We start from the raw sequence: 23,489 nt of genomic DNA on the forward strand, positions 1-23,489 counted from the left end.
GAAATCTGTTCACTGTTTTTATTACAAATTATATCAGTAAAGAAGCAACTAAATATTAACTGATAATTTATGGCAAAGGGGTGGGATTAAATAAGTGTTTACTTCCCTTTCAACATGTAAATTAATATTTTTTTTTGTATGTAATTTGTACAGTATTTTTTCTTTCTTATTTTCTTTTCTAAATGTACTTGTATATTGTTCACATGTTGAAATAAATTACCAATCAATCAAACATGTTGATGTGCACGATGGGTGCTGTATTATTCAGCCGACCTTCACCATCCTGTCCATTGGCGCTGAATGCGAGGCAGGCGATGCCGTGTGTGTGTCCGTCACGCAGCAGTGACACGCTCTGGGCGGTGAAGGTGTCCCACACACACACATACGGATCCTTGCCCACCTGACCCGTCGCCACCAGGGAGCGCTCCGGGTGCAGCGCCAGGCTGAAGGGAGGAAAGAGGCGGAGACGTTAGAAAGACAAAGGACGGAGGGGAGGAGACAGGTAATAACACAGACAACCAATCAGAGAACATGTGGCTATAAGGTATACGTGTAAAGGAGCACTCAAAACTTTACTCAGGCAAACAAAGAGCTGCTTTAAAACTGCAACACACGAACATCACAGCAGCGACTGTGGCAGCGTTTTTACATCATTTTAAAGATTTCATGTTGGAACCGATTCGTCACTCGCAGCTTTATGGGATGGATTTGGTATCACACAGAAAGCTGAGGTTCATGTGTTAGAAGTGATGAATCATCACATATATATCACATCACATATCGGGATCGCGTTACTAACGAGGAAGCCGCTCCACGTCCAAGTCACCAAGCGCCGGTTCAGATTCACCGCTCACATCCTTCGGCTACCGGACCCGAGACCCGCCCGTGTCGCGGTTCTGTGGAACCCGAGGAATGGAAAGAGACGGCGAGGAAGACCCAAAATAACGTGGAGGAGTACGTTCCTTGAAGATTTACGCTCGGCCAAACTGTCATGGGATGAAGCAGCAACTCGCGATGGACCGAGTTCGATGGCGTTCTCTTGTCGCCCGATGCGCCGATCGGATCGTTCTTCGTCTCCCTTTCAGAGGGTCAATGTTCTCCTTTGCAGACAGCGCTATAAATACACCTGCTGCTTTAACGGCATCATTATCAGCACGCACACACACACACACACACACACAGTCTCATGCTCTGTTATTGTTGTAAAGGTCGTGTTTCGTGACCTTCGCTGAGTCTCCTCACTGTGACCTCACAGACAGGTTATTTTCTGTCTCCTGTTGGACAGTTTTGTCCGTCCTCTCAGATCCGGCGTGTGACACTCATGGATCCATTTTGCTGCTGCTGTCGGCCAATCAGCACAGTGAGGCGGGCTGGGATGGAGACGGCACGCGATCCCACAGGAGCTGGAAAACATGGCTGGATAAATGTGGGAACACCGTCCTTATCCTGCTGTCAGTCAGAGGAAAACTGGATTTCTGAGGGGAGGCTTGTTTCAGTCTGATAAAAAGAAGGCTTATTTTGAACTGTGATGGTAAGATAGAGCTGAACATGAGCACAATATTTGTTTCAGCTGTAAAAGTTGAACATTTAATTGTTGACGCTCCTTTTTACTCAGCCTCAGCTCCCGGGGTCGACTGGGTCAAAATAAACTGCTCCCGTTTTTTACATTTTTATGAAATCAGGATGTTATTGTGTCTCCGAGCTGGTTCAGAGGATAAACACGAGCATCTGGAGGAACAGCAATAATAATAATAATACGAACAGATTTACTCACAATGGCTGATGTTCAACCAGTACGCTCACTGCACTGTGGCTTAACCTGTGTGTGTGTGTGTGTGTGTGTGTGTAGTTCGGAAAGGTCAGTGCATGCAGAGGTGTGTGACACACGGAGCAGCCGTGTATGAAATAATAGAAGCAGAAATAGAACAGGTGCGTCGGCCACGAAGCTCCATTGATTTCAAAGATGGTATCTCTCTCTACACACACGCACACACACACACACGCACACACACGCACACACACAAGCTCAGACGTTCCTTCTCAACCTGCCAGCCAATGAGCCTGCAAGCTGCTGCGGTTGCTATAACAACCGTATTGCCAAGGGCAGGAAGCTGAGGTCTGAGCATGACAACTGTGGAGCCAAGGTCACACACACACACACACCTGAACATCCGTCTCTACTGGATGATACCCGACAACTTCCAGACGTCTTCTTCTTTGGTTTTTTGTCGTATTTATACTCAACTCTTTATCTCACTGACATTTGATAAAACCAAGTGTGTGAGACTGTGTGTGTGTGTGTACAGCTACTGAGTTTATACTCAGTAGAAAGGAATTCTCTCTCACATCCTTTCACACCCATGTGTCTGAACAGAAGGTCAAAGAAGGCTGTTATGGGCCGGATGACTAATTTACAAAGTATTAGAGAAAAGCAGGCTGGTCTAAACATAAGAAAATCACAAATGTGCAGCACTCACAGACATGTTTAATGTTTTGTATTTTCTTCTATTTAATCTCAAAAAGCTCCTAAAACAGTCAGTGATCACTGTTGACCTCCCTCGGCTTTTATTACCGCTAATCATTTATTTAAGCTCAGTTTTTAAAACCTTAGGATGTAACTACAGCCCAGCCCATGCAGCAGTATATGAATGACTAACCTCGTATTGTGGATGGATTATCTCAGTTGTTCTCCTGGCTGAAGTTTGGTCCTTTTACAGCATCCTGCCATGCGATTACATTTGTTCCTGACCACCGAGAACACTCACATGAACTTTTATCGAGTGGGAAAAAAGTTAGCTTGTTTATATTATGCTAACATAGCTGTGTCGCTAGCGGTCACGTAGCACATCATTATATAGCAGCTAGCCAAACTTCAGTAACCCTACAAACATCTCTGCTGTTTAGTTTTCGGTCTTCATTTATGTTGGAAGTGATAACAGAGCTGTACGTTTGAATTTGTTTCCAAAACCCCGCAGTCAGGACATGCTATATTGTATTTAGATAGAAGCTAGCGAGCTAACTTCCTGCTAACTTCTAACTCCGTTAAATGTCATAAATTCCGTTTTCATGGATGCCTGGATGTTAAACTCAGTTGTTACACCTGGTAGAGCAGAACGCTGATTTTATTAAAGATGAAAGACTTTAGACAGTTTTTCAACTCTCAGTAATGCCATAGTGATGTTTGATATATGGACCTGCAGCGGAGTTTGGACCAAAGACGGCTAGTGACGTCAGACTTAACGACCGGATTGCACCAGCAGCATCTGCTCTTATATAACTATCATTAGCTTACAGCTTTAAGTGTTTAAGGTATGTGCTAACTAAAAATAAAGACAAGATGATAGTTTATTAAATGTTAATGAAATCTGCAGATTGTTTCGGTGAAGTTTAATAAACTCCTTGCTATCTAAAATATAACAGGACACCGGAGTAAATTCTCAACACTTCTGATAATCAGCTGTCTGCTTGACGTTTAATCAGCTGTGTAAAAACTATAACTTTAATCTCAGCCAAACAGATTTACTCAGGAACAAATAAATACCAAAAAAAAAGGCCAAACAATAACATTTTGAAGTTATCTAAGTGACTTATATATCATGTTCAACCTGAGTAGTGAAAGTCCGGTGTTCTCACGGCTCTAGTTAGCCTAGCCCCCGGCTAGCTATCGAGCTAGTGGGTAACAGACGTCTCCGAAAACGTTGGAGCGCTTTTGAAAATGTGTCTTGATAAACTGAGCAGATATTTGAGGTTTACACAGCTACATTCTCGCCTGAAAATATGTTAAACGTTTATTTTGTGACCCAGAAAGAATAATAAGAGTAATATTAAAACTAACTAGCTGCCGCCATCGTTGGAAACTGAGCTGGGCCGCGCTATGAATTCTGGGACACAGCTTCTTCTTCTTCTTCGGGGTTTAACGGCAGCTGGCATCCTTGTACATGCAGTGCTGCCATCTTCTGTTTCAGTCCGTTATTACACTCTTAAATCCTACTACTTATTCCTGCGTCTTTTGGGATCTTACAAAGCTTCAAACGACACGTCGACTATTAAATCAGTCGTCGATGATTCTGATAGTCGACGTAATCGTGACTAGTCGACTAATCGTGGCAGCCCTAGAGCAGAGTGATGCTCCTCCTCTTCTCTAATAACTCATCCTTCTATCATCTCATCCTTGTGTTCTTCATCTCTTTTCACGCTCCCTCGCTCACACGTCTCCATCGACTTAACGACTTTCAGAGGACTCGGTCCTCACAGTGTGACTTCATTAACAGATTTATGGCCTCACAACATGAGTAACACAAGCCCACACACTCGAGCACTTTGTGGTTATTTATAGCAGCTGCACTGATTTGCTGCTAATAATAGCCTGAGTGTGCAGCCCTGATAATGTGATTAATAAATGATTCCCCTGCAGAGAGCGTGTGTCTAAATGTTTGGCACAAGAAAAAGCTGCAAGTAAACGAACGGATGTTTTATTTCTGCACAAATATTTAATGCTGTTAATGAGCAGATTCATGCTTTAAAGGCTCTGTGAGCAACAGCAATTTTTTTACAAGAATTTGAGCTTTTCCATACATATTATGGGAAATTAAAAGCCTTTTATATGTTTCATGGAATATTACAAAAATCAGACTTGGATAAAATATGTGTGCTGTGTCTATCCCACTGAAGCCGGGTGGCTGCTGTCTGCAGGAAGCCTGGCCGCGAAGGCGTGTCTGAGGAAACAGCAGGGTTGGTTGGTTTGTTGCTCTTACACAGGCGCACACACCTCAAACATCAGCCCTGACCACACCGTCATTCATTCACTGTTACACTAACAAACAGGGTCGCCTCTTTCCTGTCCAGAGGTTTACAGATGTGGGTGAAAGGCGGCGACGTTCTGCAGAAAAACAAACGAATCCCTCATGAAAGCCAACTCTCTGATATGGAGGCTCACCTGCGCCGGAATAGTCATTTATTCTTTTTAATGAGAATATTTTGTGTTTTTATTCATTTTGAGTTCATTTTATATTAAATATTGAAGTTAAATGGGACAACAGCTGTAAAGGATTTACATTAGTGTGTATTGTGATGTTTGATTGGCTCATCTGTGTGTGGCGAGGACACGGTGAGAGCGCTGTGAGAACGCTGTTCACGTGAACGCTGTGGTCATATGTTCAGCTTCATAATTATTCTATAAGCGCAGTAACAAACTGTCCGACAGGCTCAGAGCATACGGCACTTTCTTTGGTCTGATTTTGAAAGTTGTTACATTTTCATCTCTTCAGACGACGTCGACCAAAGAAAATAAAATCGTTACTCTAAATTTGAGGCACATGTTTCATACGTGTGTTGACTGTAAATATGTTGTAATAACGCATCACTCTGACGAATGATGACGTCACTGTTATGGCTATTCGAGGGGTTTATAATGAATCACATGTTTTCCACCTGAGAGCAGAGCTGCATATTTCCCTAAAATTCTCTTGTTTTTCTAAATATGCAGCCTGAGGTGCTGGAGGAAGGCTGGGCCTTCGTTTACAGGGATAAGTGACGATGATGATTTTAGTGTAAAGAGTATAAAAGCATCAGCGTCTGCTTCCTGCTGATCAAAGCCTCGTCGGAGAGCGCCGAGCGGCCGCTGCTGCCAGCGGGGAGATCTGACTGAAGAGACGCAATCTGGGAAACGTTCACATAGGAATTAATTTGAACTGAACACACACACACACACACACACAGACACACACACACACACACACACACACACAGATAATTTATTATTCATATGGCATTTACAGTATTCATTGGAGGATGTGTGCTCATTCCAGTTTAACTGGCACCATTACAGCTTCTTTCTGTGTGGACAAATGTTCATCCATCAAAGGACATTTGTGCACGATGAGGAGGGCTCACAGATTTATGATGGGGGGGGGGGGGGCAGCTCTGCAGAGAGAGGAGCGAGTCTGAGAGAAACAGGAAGTTTATTTATTTCTACTCCCAGCATGATGAGACTGTAATGAGCTGGAGACGAGCGAACGATTTTAACCTCGTTTGCATTCAGCAGCGAACGATGGAGGCTGTCAGCAGTCGACACAAGTATCATCTGAACATGGCAAACAGCACGAAGCCATAAGATCGCTCTGGTTCACAGCTTCGATCAGCGGATTTTCACATTTTTCAACAATAACCACAGAGTGTGCGCGCATCAGGAGTACAGCAGGTGCTGCAGTCAGCTGACTTCTTCACGTCTCATTGAAGAAGCTTCTTCAGCTCTGAGAGTCTCAGGCATTCAAACCCCAGCGTCTCCATGCAAACAGGAAATGGAGATGGTTCACCTTCAAAATAAATGTTGTGCCATGTAAAACATGTTGACTGTAGCACAAAGTTTTACTTTGAAGTGTTACCACCACTGTGTGAGTGGTTAGTGAGCATTTGCAGACCAACAGAAAAACTGCAGGTTACCATGGAAATAGCTCGTAACCAAAAGCAGTCACTGGGTGATTTTTGGTCCAGCGCCGTCTTTGCCATTGATGTCGTCCAGCGAGGCTCAGATGCCTCCATGAGCCACTCGTAAACCTGCCGCCTGCTCACTTCATCAACACTGTCCTGATGAACTGATGTTGTCACGTGTTTCACTCTGACTGAAGAAAACACAGACATGTGCTTTATCAAAGCTGTCGCCCTTTTAAAGATATTCATGCAAATCTGTCCCAAGCTGCAACGATCTCCTGGTTCATCCCTCAGAGGAGCCGTCACCTTTGACCTCGTCGCTACTACAGGCTGCTTCCACTCTCGTAAACAGCCTGACGCACAGCTCTGAATGAAAAGCATGTAGGTGAGTTTATTTATAGCAGGTGGTGAAATCAGGGCAGCTTCTATAAATAGCCCAGAGGAACTCCTCCTCCTGAGCGTGCTCGCGTTCCTGCATCAAACAACAAAAGCTTGTTTTCCCCGCTCGACCTCGCAGGGATAATTGAGAACACTGGGGAGTCTGCGGGGAAAATTTCCATAAACCATCTGGACTCTTCTCCTGCTGCTACCAACAGACTCTTACATTCACAAAGTTCAGCATATTTACAACAAACTGAAAGGATTTTACAGACAAATGTTTCTGTGCTGGAAACCAGCCGAGTCCGAATCAGGTGGAAATGACAGCCGATAACATCTGAAAGGATCCACCTGACCTCAGAGCATCCAACATAAAAGCAGCTCTCAGAGGCGCAAACGCAGTCGAGTTTTTAAATATCTCATCATTGTTAATTACACGTTGGTTGCACAAGTTTTGCTTTTGCTTTGAAATTCTTGATCTTCAGCAAGAAGAGGAGGCCTTGATTGGACACAGACAACGACGGGCGGCTGTCACGGATGAAGCGACACGCTGGAGTTCACGTCACCGAAAAAATAAAACATTTCATGACTTCAAGTCCTTTCAGTTCAACTCAGGAGTAAAGCACAGCTAGTTATCAGCTAAAGATCTACTGTGGAAGAATCACAGGAACCGATTCAAATCTTCTCGTCAGGCTAAAGCGCAGAGCAGAGGACCCCAACGTGAGCCCCCAGAAGAAGGAGGAGGAAGATGTTACAGGTCATCTTCAAAACGTCTTTTTACCAGGTGGGTGGAGCCAATCACAGGAAATCTAGATTTCAGGGAGAGGAGCCAAAACAGCTCGTTTCAGACACAGAAGGCTTACTCTGAACTTGATTCATGCAAAGCTACTCCGGGAGAGTCCAACAATAAAAACGCTGAGCTGGAACGAGCAGAGCGGTCTGCACCTGACAGGTCGGCAGCTTTTACGCAGTATTTTTCTCTCAAAGCTGCGATCACATGACTGAGATCCACACCCAGCAGTCCAGAGCAAGTCTGCAAACCTGCGAGTCGCTGGCAGCGCCGAACAAACCAGTCCTGAAAGTTACTTATCAGTCTTTTCAGACTTCAAACCGCCGTCTTCCTCCGTTTGTTCGCAGCTCGGAGGTTTGTCTGTGTAATGGAAGCAGATGATGTCGTCGCTGAGATCGAGCGCGCAGGATCAGATCATCGCTTTGGGGTCGTGTACTTGGGGAAGTGCTGCTTGAATCTTCAACGAGAAATGATAGCGACGTGCTCTCTGCTGGAGAATCCTCAACAGGCTCGCAGGCAGAGGAAAAGTTTCTGTTGAGTGAAATCAAAAACGTCTCGAGTCTCGGAGCGAGGAAAGAAAGAACCTTTTCCTGACGCTCAGCCATCTTTTCTTTTAAAGGTCACACGGTTCAGTTTCTGTTTCTCTCCTCACAATAAGTAGCTCAAACTCAGCCTGCAGCCCTTTGAGAGCCGCACTGCAGAGTGACATAACACCCCGAGAGGTTTGAGTAAATCTGAGTGCGCCTGAGTGTGCGTGAGCGCCAACAGATCGTGGGAACACTGGCGGCCGCGGGGCAGATTAGTGGTGGGATGCTGGACAGATAATTTCTTAGTCATCATCTTAATGAAGACCAGCGAGCTGTGAATCCACAGAGCCACCAGGTCTGCGCCGCACGCTGCCATTTACAGAGTCTGGCAAATGAACAGAAGCACGAAACAAAAGAGCCTTCAAGGAATTATTCCCTCTGCTTTTCACGAGTCATTGAGCGGCGATCTGGAGAGCGAAAACAGCCGCGCTCAACCCAGATTCTCCTCACTCGATCGGAAGGCGCACGCCGCCGGTTATTCATCGAGAACTCGGAATAATCTTAAATTATCGGAGCTTGTATCCCAGTCACGGACGGATTGCTGAATGAGCCCGGGGGGAGTATTTTACATAATGTGTTGCAGTGTTTAGTGCAACGTGTGTGCAGCGGCGTGTCAGCAGTCAGCTCGCTGACCTGAATGCTCAGCTGCGGTGTTTCAGCCCACAGCATCACCTGAGAGCCGGAGCCAGCTTCAACCTCCGGGGCTGGAAGATAAAGCTGAAATGTGCAGTTCCTCTAACGCCCAGCAGAGGCAGCAGCGACTCCCATTTTTAAACTTTAAAGCAGAAATAAACATGTTTACAGCCTGATACACAAACTGTCTGGTCTCTGTAGATACTCCTTCATAACACCTGTACAGGAGGGAGGAGGCTTTTCGATTTCACCATTATTAGGGGCGTGGCCTCTTTGACTGACAGGTGGATGGTGACACAGGTGGCTGTAGCTGCTAGCTTCACCTGAACTGCACCTGTGGACTGTGTTTGTGCTGTTTGTAATTATCTGACCAATGACATGTGCATGTTGTTGCTGCACACCTGCAGCATGCACACAGCAGATTGAGATTATTGTGTGATAACAGGTTCTGAGTTTGCATCATCAAATGTGACTTTTAGATTTCTTCAGTTTTGAACGGCTGACAAAAACAAGCTCGCCCATCCATCTCGTCCAGTGATCCATTCAGGCTCGCGGGGGTGCTGGAGCCTCTCCCAGTTGTCACAGGGTGAGAGGCGGGGTACACCCTGGACAGGTCTCCAGCCTGTCGCAGACACACAAACATTCACACACTGATTCAGAATCACCAGTTAACCTCACACGTGTGACAGGAAGCTCGAGAGAATCCACTGCTAACGTCACACAACCAGAAATAAGCTCACAGAAATGCAAAATGACCAAAAAAGACACAAACAGGAGAAAACACGACTCCAACGACGCTGCAAACAAAACATCTGCTGCAAACTTTACTTCACACGAGAGCCAGCAGCATCTCTGCAACCGTGAACGCATCACTGACCACGCAGCCGCTAACTACAACAACAACACTAACTCCCATCTTCATCCCGCCTGATCAGCTCTGCCACTTCCTGTTGAGAAGGAAATGAGCTACTCTTTGCTTCACTCACACACACACACACACACACACACACACACACACACACACACAGTGCCTGCAGTGTCCCTGCTAGTTAGCGTTAGCTCTGTATGAGCCACTCTGGCTGCTCAACTGGTTGGTTTAGTGGTTGCTGATGATGCTCATGATGATGATGCTGATGATGATGATGAGCCTGCAGGTCTGACTGCCTCTCTGCTTTCTGTGCTAGCAGATGCATGAAGTCCAGCCCTCCTTCAGCCAGCAGGGACATCTACACAGTTTCATTTAAGTCCTCTTGTCTGTAGTTTCTTTGCTCTAATCGCTTCCTGCAAACTGATGTCTGTGAGGTAAGAGGACAAACACCGGGCACAGCTTCTCCACTGAAAGGCGGCTCATCGGGCAAGCAACTAACACCAGAACCAGAACTACATTTACTGTAAACCAGTGCAGCGTGTTTGGAAGATGCTCTGAAGCTGTGCTGCTGTAAAACCAACAGGAACAGCCGTCTGCTCTGAGCAGCTCATAGACTGTATATCAAAGATGGACAGCCTAATATGACCTAGTATGATGTGCAAATTAATGTGTGTTAATATCACACATAGTACAAAATACTAATACAAACATGTAAAAGAAAAATAAAAGTGTGTCTAACACGTGTGTGTGTGTGTGTGTGTGTGTGTGTGTCAGGAGGGATTTGAATGTTGTCCTGGATGTGACATTAACAACTTTTCCACAGCTTCCCTCGTGAGGCTTTGATTTATCAGTGTTCAGTGTTTCTGTAAGAAAACATGAGTGAAAACAAACAGAGAAACACTTTGTTTTCACTCATGTTTACAGTTAAAGAGAAGAAGCTGTGATTGTTCAGAGCCTCTAATGTCAAAGAGAGAATTTGTGTCCGTACGAGGCCTCAGTCTGATGCGGGTATGATCTTATCAGACACAAATATCACAGAAATGCTGCAAAACTGTGAAAAATATCAAACATGCTGATTAAAAATATGAATCATGGTTCATTTTTAACCCTTTAAAGCCGGTCGGAGCGGGCACGCTCCGTTTTGTGTAACTATTTTTAAATCCCGGTAGAACCGGAACCGTGTAAGCTAGCACAATAAATGTTTTTTGCATGTGAAACCGGAGGAGTTGTACTTACATCTTATGCCATCAGCTTGTCCTCGGTCACAGTTTCCTTCCACATATAGATTTGCAAAAACTGCATAAAAACCACTTGCAGCAATAAAAACATAATATTCCAGAAACACGCTTTGCCGATCCGATCAGCTGTTCGTAACACTTCCTACGATGGAATAGACGTCAGCGCGAACTATCACATTTTTGCAGAAATGTAGTTGTTTTTTTTTTCCTTTGGGGCCTTATAAGCTTGTACTGGTGTTTTTAAAAGTCATGTTTGACTTTATGACTTTCTGTGTGGTTTCTGGGATGCTTAGGACTCATATTGCACTGCTGGAAATAGTTTATTTTGATGCAGATGCTGCTTTTTTTTGCAAATTTGCATCATAATATTTCGTTTTTCCTGCAGTGTATAAAAATTTGTGTATTTCAAAAATAAAACTATGAAGACACTCAAAATAAATTTCCTGTGGTGGGAAACTATTTTGTGCAACTTTTTTGTATTTACAGTTTTGAGAGATAAGCCTCTTAAATTTCTCTAACTAGAAATATATGTTAAAAAAACAAAAATTCAATTTTTTTCGTAGTTTCTTGCACTCTTTTGCAATTTATATAATTACTATGCACTTAATGCAGACATATAATTTGGGCTATAATGGTTGTATTGATGTATAGCTTCCAAAAATGGCACTACAGCAAGTAAAAATATAAAGATAAGCTCTGGTCTTAAAGGGTTAAGACAGACAGGACTCGCTCTCTGCCTCTGGATGACCAGTTTGTTTTACTCAGTCAAGCAGAAATACCATGAAAGCTGCACAGCAAACATAATGATGTCCTTTGGTTTAGTGCATCCTTTGTGTGTGTGTGTGTGTGTGTGTCAGTTGGTCGGTCAGGTTCTACCTGCAGGCAACCAACAGAAAGTGGGACAAGGGAAAGACAGAAAGGCGAGAGCAGACAGAGTCAGATCCTTCATTCGTCAACAAAATGATGCAAAAACACAACAAATTCAGATTTGATGATGTAAAGTCTGCGTTTAGCAGACAGCAGGACTTCATCACTGTAGTGAGGTCAGCCTTAGAGCTGGAGGCGAGTGCACGGTAGGCTACACGCTGCCTGTACTCAGAGCTGGTGCCGTTAGACGCTCTGTGTGGCGCAGGGGCGGCACGGTGAGCTTCCGGGGCGGCACGGAGGCGGGGCTGAACAGGTGTTTGGGACGAGTGACTGATTGTGACTCTTCTTATGTTTCAGTGACAGTCGAGGAGGGAGAGCGGAGTGACCACTGAGCGGGAGTGTCTGTGTCCCGTGCATTAAGCCGAAACCAGATCACACCGTCTGTTCATAGCCTCACCTACAGCCACGATCCAAGAGGGATGTTGAGAAGAATCGCAGATAAGAGGAGGCAGACTATCTGACTGGGACGCCTCTGAGCTGGGGTGCAGAGCCTCACAGCTTGGGAACACCTCAGTGTGGGGACTGAGGAACAGCCTCCTTCTAAACGTCAGTGAGACAAAGGAGTTGATAGTGGACTTCAGCACTAAGCAGGAGAGGAACTACCAGACCCCCGTCATCAACGAGTGCCCAGTGGAGAGAGTGGACAGCTTCAAATACCTCGGGGTTCACATCACGCAGGACCTGTCATGGTCCTGTCACATCAACACTGGTGAAAAAGGCCTGTCAGCGTCTCTACCACCTCAGACGCTTGACAGACTTCCGACTGCCCCCCGAGGTGCTCAGGAACTTTTACTCCTGCACCATAGAGAGCATCCTGGCGGGAAACATCTCAACCTGGTTCGGGAACAGCACCATGCAGGACAGACGAGCTCTACAGAGGGTTGTGCGATCAGCTGAGCGCACCATCCGCTCAGAGCTCCCTGACCTGCACTCAATCTACAGCAGGCGGTGCTGGACCAAGGCCAGGAAGATGGTGAAGGACCTCAGACATCCCAACAACAGACTGTTCTCTCTGCTGAGGTCAGGAAAGCGATTCTGCTCCCTGAAGACCAACACAGAGAGACTGAGGAGGAGCTTCTTCCCGCAGGCGATACGGTCTCTCAATCACACCACCACACAGTACTGACCCACACATGTGGTTCTTACACACACACTGGACATTTGTTTACACTAGTGGCTGCTGCACAACTACACTGTGTGGTCATCTAATCGAATCACTTTATCACTTAAGTCACTTAAATAAATCACTTTAAGCATATTTGCACTGCACAAGACACAAATGTGTATTGCACAACATGGACATTAAATTTCTTCATTTCCAGTTAATACTGTACAGCTGCTCGTATTGTTCTATATTTCTTCATATATATTTCTATATTGTGTATTTTGTTGTACAGTTATTTGATTTTTAACTTGAATTTTTATATTTTATTCCTTCCTAGTTAAATTTACCCTTCATTTTAATTTATTCATAGTCTTTTTTTCTTTAGGTCGCGAGCAGTTGTGTAAACATTTCACTGCATATCGTACTGTGTATGACTGTGTATGTGACAAATAAAATTTGAATTTGACTGGGGGACACTGAGGACTAGCTCTTGAGTCCAAGCCAGCTGGACCTCCTTTAAGTTCTCCCACCTGATCACCTGATCAAAGGTAACAGCCAAGAGTTTCCGTTACTATGGGAACAAAGTTGTCAGGTACACATATCAGAGCTTTTTTTTTATTCAGATAATTTGCTGCAATCAGTTTCGTTATAAGATGAATGCAGTGCCAAAGGACATATAGGGAGGTCCCAGGACCGAGCCCTGCAGCACACCACAAGAAAACCAGTCGAGAGCTGACCCAGAGACGACCACCCAGGCTCTAAGTCTCTCAGTCAGTATCCTACGACCAGCAGGCAGCAGACAGATGCAAGAGTACCAGGGCTGAATATTCACCTTTATTTCTGCACATTAAAATATAATTTGTAACTCGAGGAGGAGGCGTTTCATTGGACACTGGTCAGAGTGTCAGAGCGAGCAGTCTGAGTCGGACTCGTGGAAACACTGAAAAGATGAAAAGCACGAGGCTGAAGGGAACTGAGATGTGAGAGCTGGAAATGTGAGCTGTGTGCAGCAGCAACCAGCGGCTGATAATTGCTGCCATTCAGCAGCCGCCTGTGCTTCTCTGCAGAGGAGCATAAAGGCCGATCGCCCTGCGGGAGGCCGCGGCCATGACAGAGCCAATGAAAGAAAAAGACAGTCCCGCTCTCGCTCTTTCAGAAAAACTCAACGTGGATTTAATGCGTCTACATGGAGCCTGCAATTACTGCGGCGATCCATCAGGCAGGCGGGGAGGGGGGGCGAGTGCAGTCATGATTCAGAGCTTTCAGCAGAAGCCACTGCACAATACAAAGGAGAGAGTCAGCGCTACAAGTCACTGTGAGGCTGTGTGACATCACTCTGTTTACTGCGGTTGGTACAAAACAGATGAAGAGATGTGTAATCGTTACTTTCTGGGTCATAAATAGAAAACACAGAGTAAACATCTCAACTATCAGGTCTCCACATTTCTGCATCGTCACGGTGATTTTGAGTCAACGATCACCAAGACTAAAGGTCAAAGTTTCACCTGCTCGAAGCCACATCGGACACTTTTACTTTAAACAGACCTTCACATGGCACTACAGTGAAAACAGGAAGCTCCGATCTACTAGAGCAAAAAGAAAATCAGCGGTACCCTGATGTTTGAACGTTTTCACATTAGGCGCCTGATTGCTAACAGGCAACCTGTCTCCAAGCAACTGCAACCCGACAGACTGACTGATGAAGGTCGGCAAATATTTGGCGTCTAGTTTTCAAACGCAGAAGGTTTTCCAACATGTTGCAGTCAATCTTTTGTATACTGGTTACAAAAACAAGGCTGCAGTAAAACTCCAGTCCTGCAGCAACGACGCTGTTATGGGTGGAGGAACAGGTGTGGGGTTCTAGCTGCACCCTTAGGCCCACATAACCGCAAACATTAGGTTTGTTGTGAAAAAGTGCTGTTGGCATTTACAGAGAGAGCAAAGTATGTCTTGATGCATCCTCAGTCATCCAGGTAAGGAAATCCCAAAAGGTTGATTCTGTTCATCGGGATGTTTTCATTGGGGGAAACGTTTGGTCATCAACAGGTGACTCCTTCAGTCTCAGCTGACTGCAGGTTATAACCTTAGAAACAGGACAGGGGCGACTTCAAAGACGACGAAATGTTTGCTAATCCAAACGTGTCAAAAAAAGCTAATCGTTGCCTTGTGATGCACTTTTGTGCCACGTGAATTTGAACGTGTCCTGGAACCTCGTCCCTTCAGGCTGCGTCAAACTGCTGAGCGGGCGACCGGTGCTTTTATTGTGGCGGGGCTGTCGCTGACTGGGCTGACTGAAAAGCAAACGTAAATGGTTTCTCGGAGAGCAGCCGCCACTCAGCACACACGAACTCCATCAGAGGACACAAACCTGGCATCAGTGTCAGCACAGCTCATTTCCATCTGAGCCATCATCACGCTTTTCACTTTTCTCTTTAGCAGACGCAACAAAAATGTACAGGAAGTGCACAAACAGGAAAACCTTTACTTAGTTTGACCTCAAAGACATAAAACTGTGACATGTCACATGATGATAAGCTCTGATTAAAAGTGTCAAAGCAAAGACAGACTCTGAACTAAGACGCAAGAAAAAACTTATGTAACTTAAGATTTGAGGCTTTTTTAGTTTCTGATTGATGAATATATCGTCCCACACTTTGAAACAGCTTTCAGACTTTTACTTATAGTTTATAGTCTAAGGCTACGTTCACACTGCAGGTGAAAGCGCATCAATTTATTTGTAGTGTGAACAAGCAGACACAAAAAATCGGATTTGATCAAAAAATCGGAATTGAGCATCAAGACCTGCAGAGTGAACGTAGCCATAGTGACTCATTGAGAAAATAACCTGCAGACCGTCTGCAACCCTGAACTAAACATGTGACTAAACATGTGACCTGCTGCTTGAAGCTTTTCCCAAACTACTCTGTGTTTGTTCGTGCACCCTGCTGGAAGAGCTTTGCATGACATGGAGTTAAAAATAATGCCTCTGTGTCTAATCCTGCTACTCTGTGGAGCCCATCGGCTCCTGTCTGAAACAAGCTACTGAAGGCCTCAGTCACTCCACCTGGCAACCACCGGGTTGCTAGGGAAGAAATGAAAATGTCCCAACTGGTTGCCAGTTGTTGTTAGATCAGTGCAGCAAAAACCTCATGATTGTTTTTTCTCCCCTCACCTCCAACCAATCACAGCAGATGGCCCCGCCCCTCCCTGAGCCTGGTTCTGCTGGAGGTTTCTTCCTGTTAAAAGGGAGTTTTTCCTTCCCACTGTCGCCAAAGTGCTGCTCATAGGGGGTCATATGATTGTTGGGTTTCTCCGTGTTATTGTACAGACTGTGTAAATTGTTTTGATTGGTCTTTGGTCAGGAACAGATCGCCGTGGTTACCTGTAGTTTGTGTGAAAGATGCCTGCTTGACAGCAAAAACTCAGCAACTAGTCAGTGAGTGTTAAGAAGAGTGCAACACAAACTGGAAACAGACCGTTTGCCGTCAAAGTAAAAACAATGGCTTCAACAGTAAGCCAGAGCTTTTATTTTGAAAGTAAACACTGGTATCTCTGCTACCTGCTCTATTCACCTGAACTCTAACATTTTGTTTCCTGCGACTAGTTCAGACCTAAAAACAAACAAACAAACAAACAAACAGGTCCAGGTTTAAAGATGCCGTTAAACCCAGGACTGTAAAATCAGGTGGAGACGGCAGCTGCAGGATGGAGGTCCATGCATCAGCCGGGACCTGCGACATTTCCTCCAGACCGAGACGCAGACGCAGCACCGGACGGCGGCCTGAAGGGGACACGCTGTTCACCGCGTCGTCCTCTTTAAATCCACACAAACACGTTTTTCTTTTGTGACTGTGACGAATGTTCAGGACAAACGTTCAACATCCGAGTCGCAGCATGAAGAAAACTGTGTGTGTGTGCGTGACTGTGTGTGTGCGTCTGTTTAACAATCTCTTGTTTAACTTGTCTAGTTTTGTGTCTCTTGTGTTTTTTATCATTATTCAAGTCTGAAAATCAGGATTTTGAGACTTTCGAGAAACGACTGTGGGTAAAAACATGTATTCGATACTTAAAACATACTTTTAAAATATTTTTGGGATATTTAAAAATATTGATCTAAAATTTGAGTTTGTTATACTTTTAAGAAATTTTATTTTACCGTTTTAGTATTTTTACTTTTTAAAAACACATGATATTCATTTTATTTTCGGACATTTTATTAGCCTAATGTTTGTAGAAAATCTTGTTTTATTTGTATTTCTTATGTCATTTTTAACATTGTACTTTTTATGGAATTTTTTCTGAAACATTGATTTTTCTTTCATGTTTTTTCATTCGTGCAGATTTTAGGACAGTTTGTTTGTTTGGTTATCAGGTTATTTTCAGTGGAAGTTTGTGTTATTTTTCCAAAAAAATTATAATTCCTATACAATCTCAGGCTTTTTAAGGCTTCTGTGGACCCACTGACTGCGCCCTGTGATGTGTTGCTCCACCTCCATCACACTGTGAAAACCTCACATCCCCAACAAAGTGCCAAAATTGCCCTCAAAGCGATGCAAACGAGCTAAAAAGTCCTGATGGGGAAACAGACTCGTGTTATATAAGTGTCAGATAATCCCAGATTAAAGCTTTTAGGTGTTTGTGAGCTGGTTTCACTCTGAATTAATTAGTCCACGCACATCCACGAGCTGCCTTGAGAGTGGTTCGCAGGATTTCTCTGAACACGATGCTTTTTTGTTTTCCACAGTTGTCTGTTGCTTCGTGATGGTGTGCTAACGGCCACCAAGGGTTAAATAAATATAATAAATAAGCAGTGAGGTCAGGAGGTGTGGACATAAAAACTGATTTTTAAAACTGAGGATGAAAAACTCGAATTCACACAACATTAAAGCAGCTGTGAGACGAGTGCACAACCACCATCCACACTGTGCAACAGCAACAAATATATAAAACATTATTATGTTAACATTACTTCACCTGTCAGATGATGTTATTAAAAAACCTCCAACAGCCCAAACAGGACTCCAGTTAGCTTAGCTGAAGGCTAGCAGACAGCTTGGAGCTACAGCTGCCTGCGCCATGCACCTATCAATCAAAGAGGCCACGCCCCTAATAAGAATTATCTACAAAGACCAATCAGTTTGTCTATGTGGCTGTAAACGTTTACCATAGGAGTCTATGGGGACTGACGCACTGCTGCAGCCCCTGCTGGACGTTAGTGGAACTGCAGGGTGTGGCTCAGAAATAAACCCATCAGACCTGAGAACAGGAACAAGTCCCTCACCTGCCCGCAAGCTGTCCTGCCCTGATAAAAATCTAAATCTAAGTTACTCCTCATCACTGAGCTCTTCGTTCATTAGGAAACCCAGCAGCAGCAGAAAAAGCTGCTTCCTGTCTCGGCGTAAACCTGCTCGTGTTTAGATTTGAACTTCTGTCAAACTGAAGGACAAACCAAACTGTGTGGGAGCGATAAAAAAAACCACGAAGGTCCAAAAAGCATCTCAAAAGAGACAAAAGCACCGAGATGAGTCACAGGACTGAGTGTAACGAATATCCTTTCTCTGCTTCTTTTTGTTTAATAACGTTGTAGTTTTTATGAGTTATAAGCTTCACCACATTTCCACCATGCAGACAAAGTTTATCTTGTGCTGCCACATGTTGCACCAGCAGCAGTCAGGCTACAGCCCGACACATTTAAATGGTCACAGGCGATTAAAGTCAGCATTACTGAAGCTTATGGTAGCTCAACATCTGCACAGGATTCATGTCACTGCCAGAGTTACAGTGGAATTACACCCCGTGACCTGCAATGCTCCTCCCACAACGTAACCACGACAACTGTCATTGGCTGCAGGAACAAGAGACAGTTTTATTTTGGATTCCTGTGTTTTCATTCTGCTTTATTATTACTGTTCTATTTAAAATATTAGAAAAGACATTTTTTTAAAAGGCTGCCCCCTTGTGGTGAATGTTGTCATTGAATTTACCACAGGGTTTTACGAACAGTACCTTTAATGTCATTTAGTAGTATCTCTTTGCTTCAGGGTTTAGCCTTACTGAATCAGACTCCACAGATAAAACAGAAAGTTTTATGTTTGCAGATCTTATCTTGGATTATCACTCTCACAAGGCTCATGTTTAAAAGGCCACTAATGAGATAATGTGCAACAGACTGAAGGAACAGGAAGCCAGGAGGACCATCAGATCTTCTACTGCTTCTTCCTTTATGAAAAGCTCACACAGCAGGGACACTTTGGTTTCCATCAAATGTTAATTTGTTTTTATGGCAAAATGACTCTTAAATCACACAAACTGTGAACACACACACACGAAACATATTTATAAATTCAGTGTGAATCACTGGCTCTCAGGGTGTCAGAAACACGCTTAGAGCTTTGTGAGGATCTCAGCGAGTCAGTGAGCGACGTTGGAACATGTTCGGATTTATAATGAAAAATAACTTCCGACCGCTAATTCGGCTCCATTTAATGTGACATAGCAGAGCGATCCGGGCTGTTAGGGAGGCTCATGCTGTGACTCAGAGATATTGATTCTGAGACCTGGAAGTCTCGATCGATAACCCATCACGTGACCTGTGCAGGGGGCTCACCTGATGATGTCGTCATTGTGCCCCAGGTAGAACCGCTGGCTGTGCTCTCTGGTGTTGTAAACCACTCCAACCCCGGCCACGAAGTACACCACCTCCTTCCCCGCCGTGTAGTACAGGTTATTCCGGCACTGGTGCCCCCGGTACCCGTAGACCCAGTCCAGTCTGAGCCGGCAGCCCGGGGCGCTCCGGTCCGACATGTTCGCTCATCTGAGGGGCTCCGGTACCGCCCGCCCGCTCCCGCAGCTCCTCCCTCTGGATCCAGAGACCCGGTAACGGAACTGTGAGCGGGGTCACCTGCCTGTGTTCGGCTGTCGTGTGAAGAAAAGTTCGCGCCCACAGCTTCAGGACTCGGACTTCCTTCGACTCTTCATCACGATGCGCGCGCAGACGCTGATTGGACGTCAGCTCCGAGATTTACCGTAAATGTGATGGTTCATATTCAGATGCCGTGACTGTAATCCCCCCGTAAAGTCTGAGTCCTCTGGTTTCAGCACCGTGAGACCTTCATCATCTCCGCGATCCCCCGGGAGCTGCTCCCGCCGAGCCTCCCCACTCAGAGCCGTTTCACTGCAGCTGGAATCACCACGCGAGAAACTTTTCCACGTTTATCACTCTCTCACTCCTTCCACCCACTCCTCAAAAACACGGAGGACGCGAACAGTCTGGAAACTTCTCCAAACCCACAAAACCAAAGTCAGCGGCTGGTGGAGGATTTAATCCCTCCGTGCTCTAATCCTCCATCCCGACCGGCCGCCTCCATCCTGCCCCCCGCGCGCTCGCAGCACCTTCTCCCCGGGAGGACCGCGGCTCATTCACAAATCTGCGCGCGAGTAAAACCAGCAGTCAGGAAGTCAAACGACCCAGAGCCGCAAAATTAACGAAGAAGAAGCGACCGCGCAGTGGAGGAGCGGAGGAGAGGATGACAGCGAGTGTTTAATCCCGGCAGATGATCCAACTCCAGCGGGCAGAGGCGGGGAGCAGCCCCGGGCTCACAGCGCAGCATCCCGGCCGGATGACGGAGAGGAAAGTCCTGACTCACCACAGCGGGAGGAGGAGCAGAGCATCCTCCACCCGCAGGCAGACTCACGGGCGGAGCAGGCGGAGGCACAGCCGGAGCTTCTGCTTCGAGGAGCGTACTGTCGCGTGCAGCGGGGAGCCTCCTGAGCCAGCAGAGTGAAGCTGACCCCCCACCCACTTGAAACGTAAAGGCAAATAGGCGGAGCGGTTAGTGCTACGTTTGTGCAGATTTGTGCAGGTAAAATGAGCGTTTGTGCTGCTATGGTTTTTGAGATATTAAACATTATTTTATAGGTCATTCAAAGGTCACCATCCCCCCAGACTGCTCCAAAACGGGCCAAAATGGTCTATTTTTTTAGTGCTACGTTTGTGCTGATTTGTGCAGGTAAAATTAGCGTTTGTGCTGCTTCCACAGCACCTAGGCGAGGGATCTTCAACCTGCGGCTCTAAAGCAACATGTGTTGCCAACTCCTCAGTAAGGAAAATCGCTATTGGCTGTCCTAAAAGTCGCTAGAAGTCGCTAAATGACGTCATCCCCTAATTTGCATAATTGGTCATGCTAATGTAATTGTAACCTACGCTGCTGGAGAGAGAAATAACATCGTGGAAGAGACATAAAGTGAGTAAAAAACGTCCTAAATGCATTTAGAATTTATTTAGAACTACAAATTAAATTTCTTTTAGCAATTATTGTTTTTTTTAATGTCACAATTCCAACCCTGCTCCTTAATCCGGGCTTGGACCGGCAAAAGTGACCCGAAATAGGCACTCTGGTGGAGTTACTTTGTGTGTGTGTGTGTTTATAAGTAGTTTTAAACCTTGAGATCCACAAAACAGCATAAGAGTAAAAGAAGAACTGACTGCGTTACAGCACCCGCTGCTCGTTGAGAGTAAAAGCGATATGCGCTTTCACGTCTTTTTTTTTAGCGACTTTTTTTTTTTAGAAAAAAAAAAGGGGGGTCTGAAAACTCGCTAAATATAGCGACAGCGACAAAGTCGCTAAGTTGGCAACACTGAACATGTGGCTCTCCGGCCCCTCCACTGTGGCCCTTATAAGACCAAGTAAGTCTTTTTTTTTTATTATAAAGACAACAAGAAAGGGTTCTGTTAACAGTTTTTTTTTTTTTTTAATGAAATATCTGCATTGACTATTCACTGAATGTACAAGGCTTTTAAAAGTGATTTAATGTTTCTTAGCTTCAAATCTGTTTACTGTACTTTTCAAGTTGGTTGCCCATCTTTCCTAATTTTCAGTTATTATGGAAAGGACTCACATAGCTGGCTTCATTTTAACAAATACTTTTTTGCATTATAAAGCTTTGATGATTCATTTTCTTATCAAATCTAAAATAAACATTTTTATTTACATTTCCATAGCTTAAACGATACAACAACTCATTTTCTAGATATTTATAGGCTCTTTCTTTTTTTAGGCTTTAGACAGGTTTTGTAGCAGCAGGAGAAAAGGGGCCCTTTGAACTGAAAAGGATGCTGACCCCTGACTTAAGCCACCAGGTCAACACAAAACAAATACAGAAAAATTATTGACAGAAAAATGGAACGGTTACTTTCAAGGCTACAGGTGAAGGTGACTGGGTGTGTAAAAGCAAATATGCATCAGACTGACAAAGAACAGAGTGTTAAAAGATTTAAAACTTTAACTTTATGTGCAAAACTGAACTTACTGATAACACACACTAGCCATTTGAACACATGTAACTGTAATGAACCAAATAAAACAGAAAAATGCAGGCAGCACTCATTATACTGTGTATAACACAGCATGGGGTTGTATTTTTTTCTTTTCAGATGCTCCTGTCACTCCATTTCCCAGGTCATCATAGCACTCCCACACACATGCAGCTCTCCTGCAGTATGCAGTGTAATGCCCCAAACCGTCAGTGGTCATCTTTCCATGGAAAGCAATTAATGCCCTCAAAGTGAACGACTTTCCTTGGAGAACCAGGTTGGAGGGAAATTCATTCAGTGGAAATTCTGTTTGGTTTGCAAGGTCAGTATCAATCCACACGATATCTCCAATGTTGTAGCTGTGAGTAACTGTCCCTGCACAGAGCTCATTTCCTGTGGTGCTGTCTTCTGTTTTGAATTCTGATGGACACAGAGATGGATTGGAGAGTGGCCTGAGGCAGGTAGACTCAGGTAGGCCAAGTCCTGCTTCCACAGCCGTGCCAAGATGAGCCATAGCAGACTCTTTGAGGACAGAGATGGCAGGAGAAACAAATGGCACTTCCCTTGTCATCCCTTTGCTGAGGTAGCAGTGCTGTGAAGAGCAGTGTTTGGTAAAATAAACACTTGAGATGTTCCTCATTGTCTTAGCAATTACAGCGGAGATATTGCACTGAGCATCGATTTGGATCGCACCAGACCTCAAGGAGACAGCTTCAAACATCACACTAAGCAGCTCTGCTCTCCTTCTGTAAGTTTTTTTTTTTGACAACTTTATTTATAATTTTCCAATATGACAAAAGTACAGAAAAATATAACTCGAATTGCGATTACAAACACTGCCATTGTGAAACTGGTTACGCCACGCAGTGGCAAACCAGTTGAATGCAGAAAAAATGTGTAATCTATGGGCACATACAAAAAAAGTACTATCACGTGAACAAGGCAAAAAACAAAAAACAAACAAACAAGCAAACAAACAAACAAAAGAACAGAAAAAACAAAACCCACCAAAAAAAAAACAAAACAAACAAACAAAAATAAAATAAAATAAATACATAAATAAAAGGGGGGCTGCATTGTGCGCAGTTCTTTTTGGCTTGCTACAGATAGTAGGTGGCTTTAAAGAAAGAAAGAAAAAAAAAAAAAACCCAAACCCAGATAAAAGCAGTATTACCATACTTCAGTAAATGACAACTTCTCCACATATTCAACAAAGGATGA

General features: G+C 44.6%; 1 protein-coding gene and 1 long non-coding RNA gene across 2 annotated transcripts in view; one reads left to right on the forward strand and one right to left on the reverse strand.

Annotated features, from left to right (window-relative positions):
- The window catches only part of LOC146490325 (zinc finger protein 277-like), a 175,512-nt gene extending 155,816 nt beyond the window's left edge, over positions 1-19,696 (reverse strand). The window contains exons 1-2 of the mRNA XM_085153317.1: positions 19,563-19,696; positions 274-443 (exon numbers count right to left, since the gene is read on the reverse strand). Coding sequence (XP_085009443.1) covers positions 274-443; positions 19,563-19,578 — 186 coding nt within the window. The 5' untranslated portion in view covers positions 19,579-19,696. The remainder of the gene's footprint in view (positions 1-273; positions 444-19,562) is intronic.
- Positions 19,697-21,654: 1,958 nt separating this feature from the next.
- LOC146490330 (uncharacterized) lies at positions 21,655-23,272 on the forward strand. The gene is made up of 2 exons (XR_014872823.1): positions 21,655-22,590; positions 22,702-23,272. It is a non-coding gene; the product is annotated as an uncharacterized LOC146490330 (long non-coding RNA).
- The last annotated feature ends 217 nt before the right edge of the window (positions 23,273-23,489 follow it).

The sequence above is a fragment of the Neolamprologus multifasciatus genome, unplaced genomic scaffold (genome assembly GCF_963576455.1).
Source record: "Neolamprologus multifasciatus unplaced genomic scaffold, fNeoMul1.2 scaffold_14, whole genome shotgun sequence".
In the NCBI taxonomy this organism is placed as follows: Eukaryota; Metazoa; Chordata; class Actinopteri; order Cichliformes; family Cichlidae; genus Neolamprologus; species Neolamprologus multifasciatus.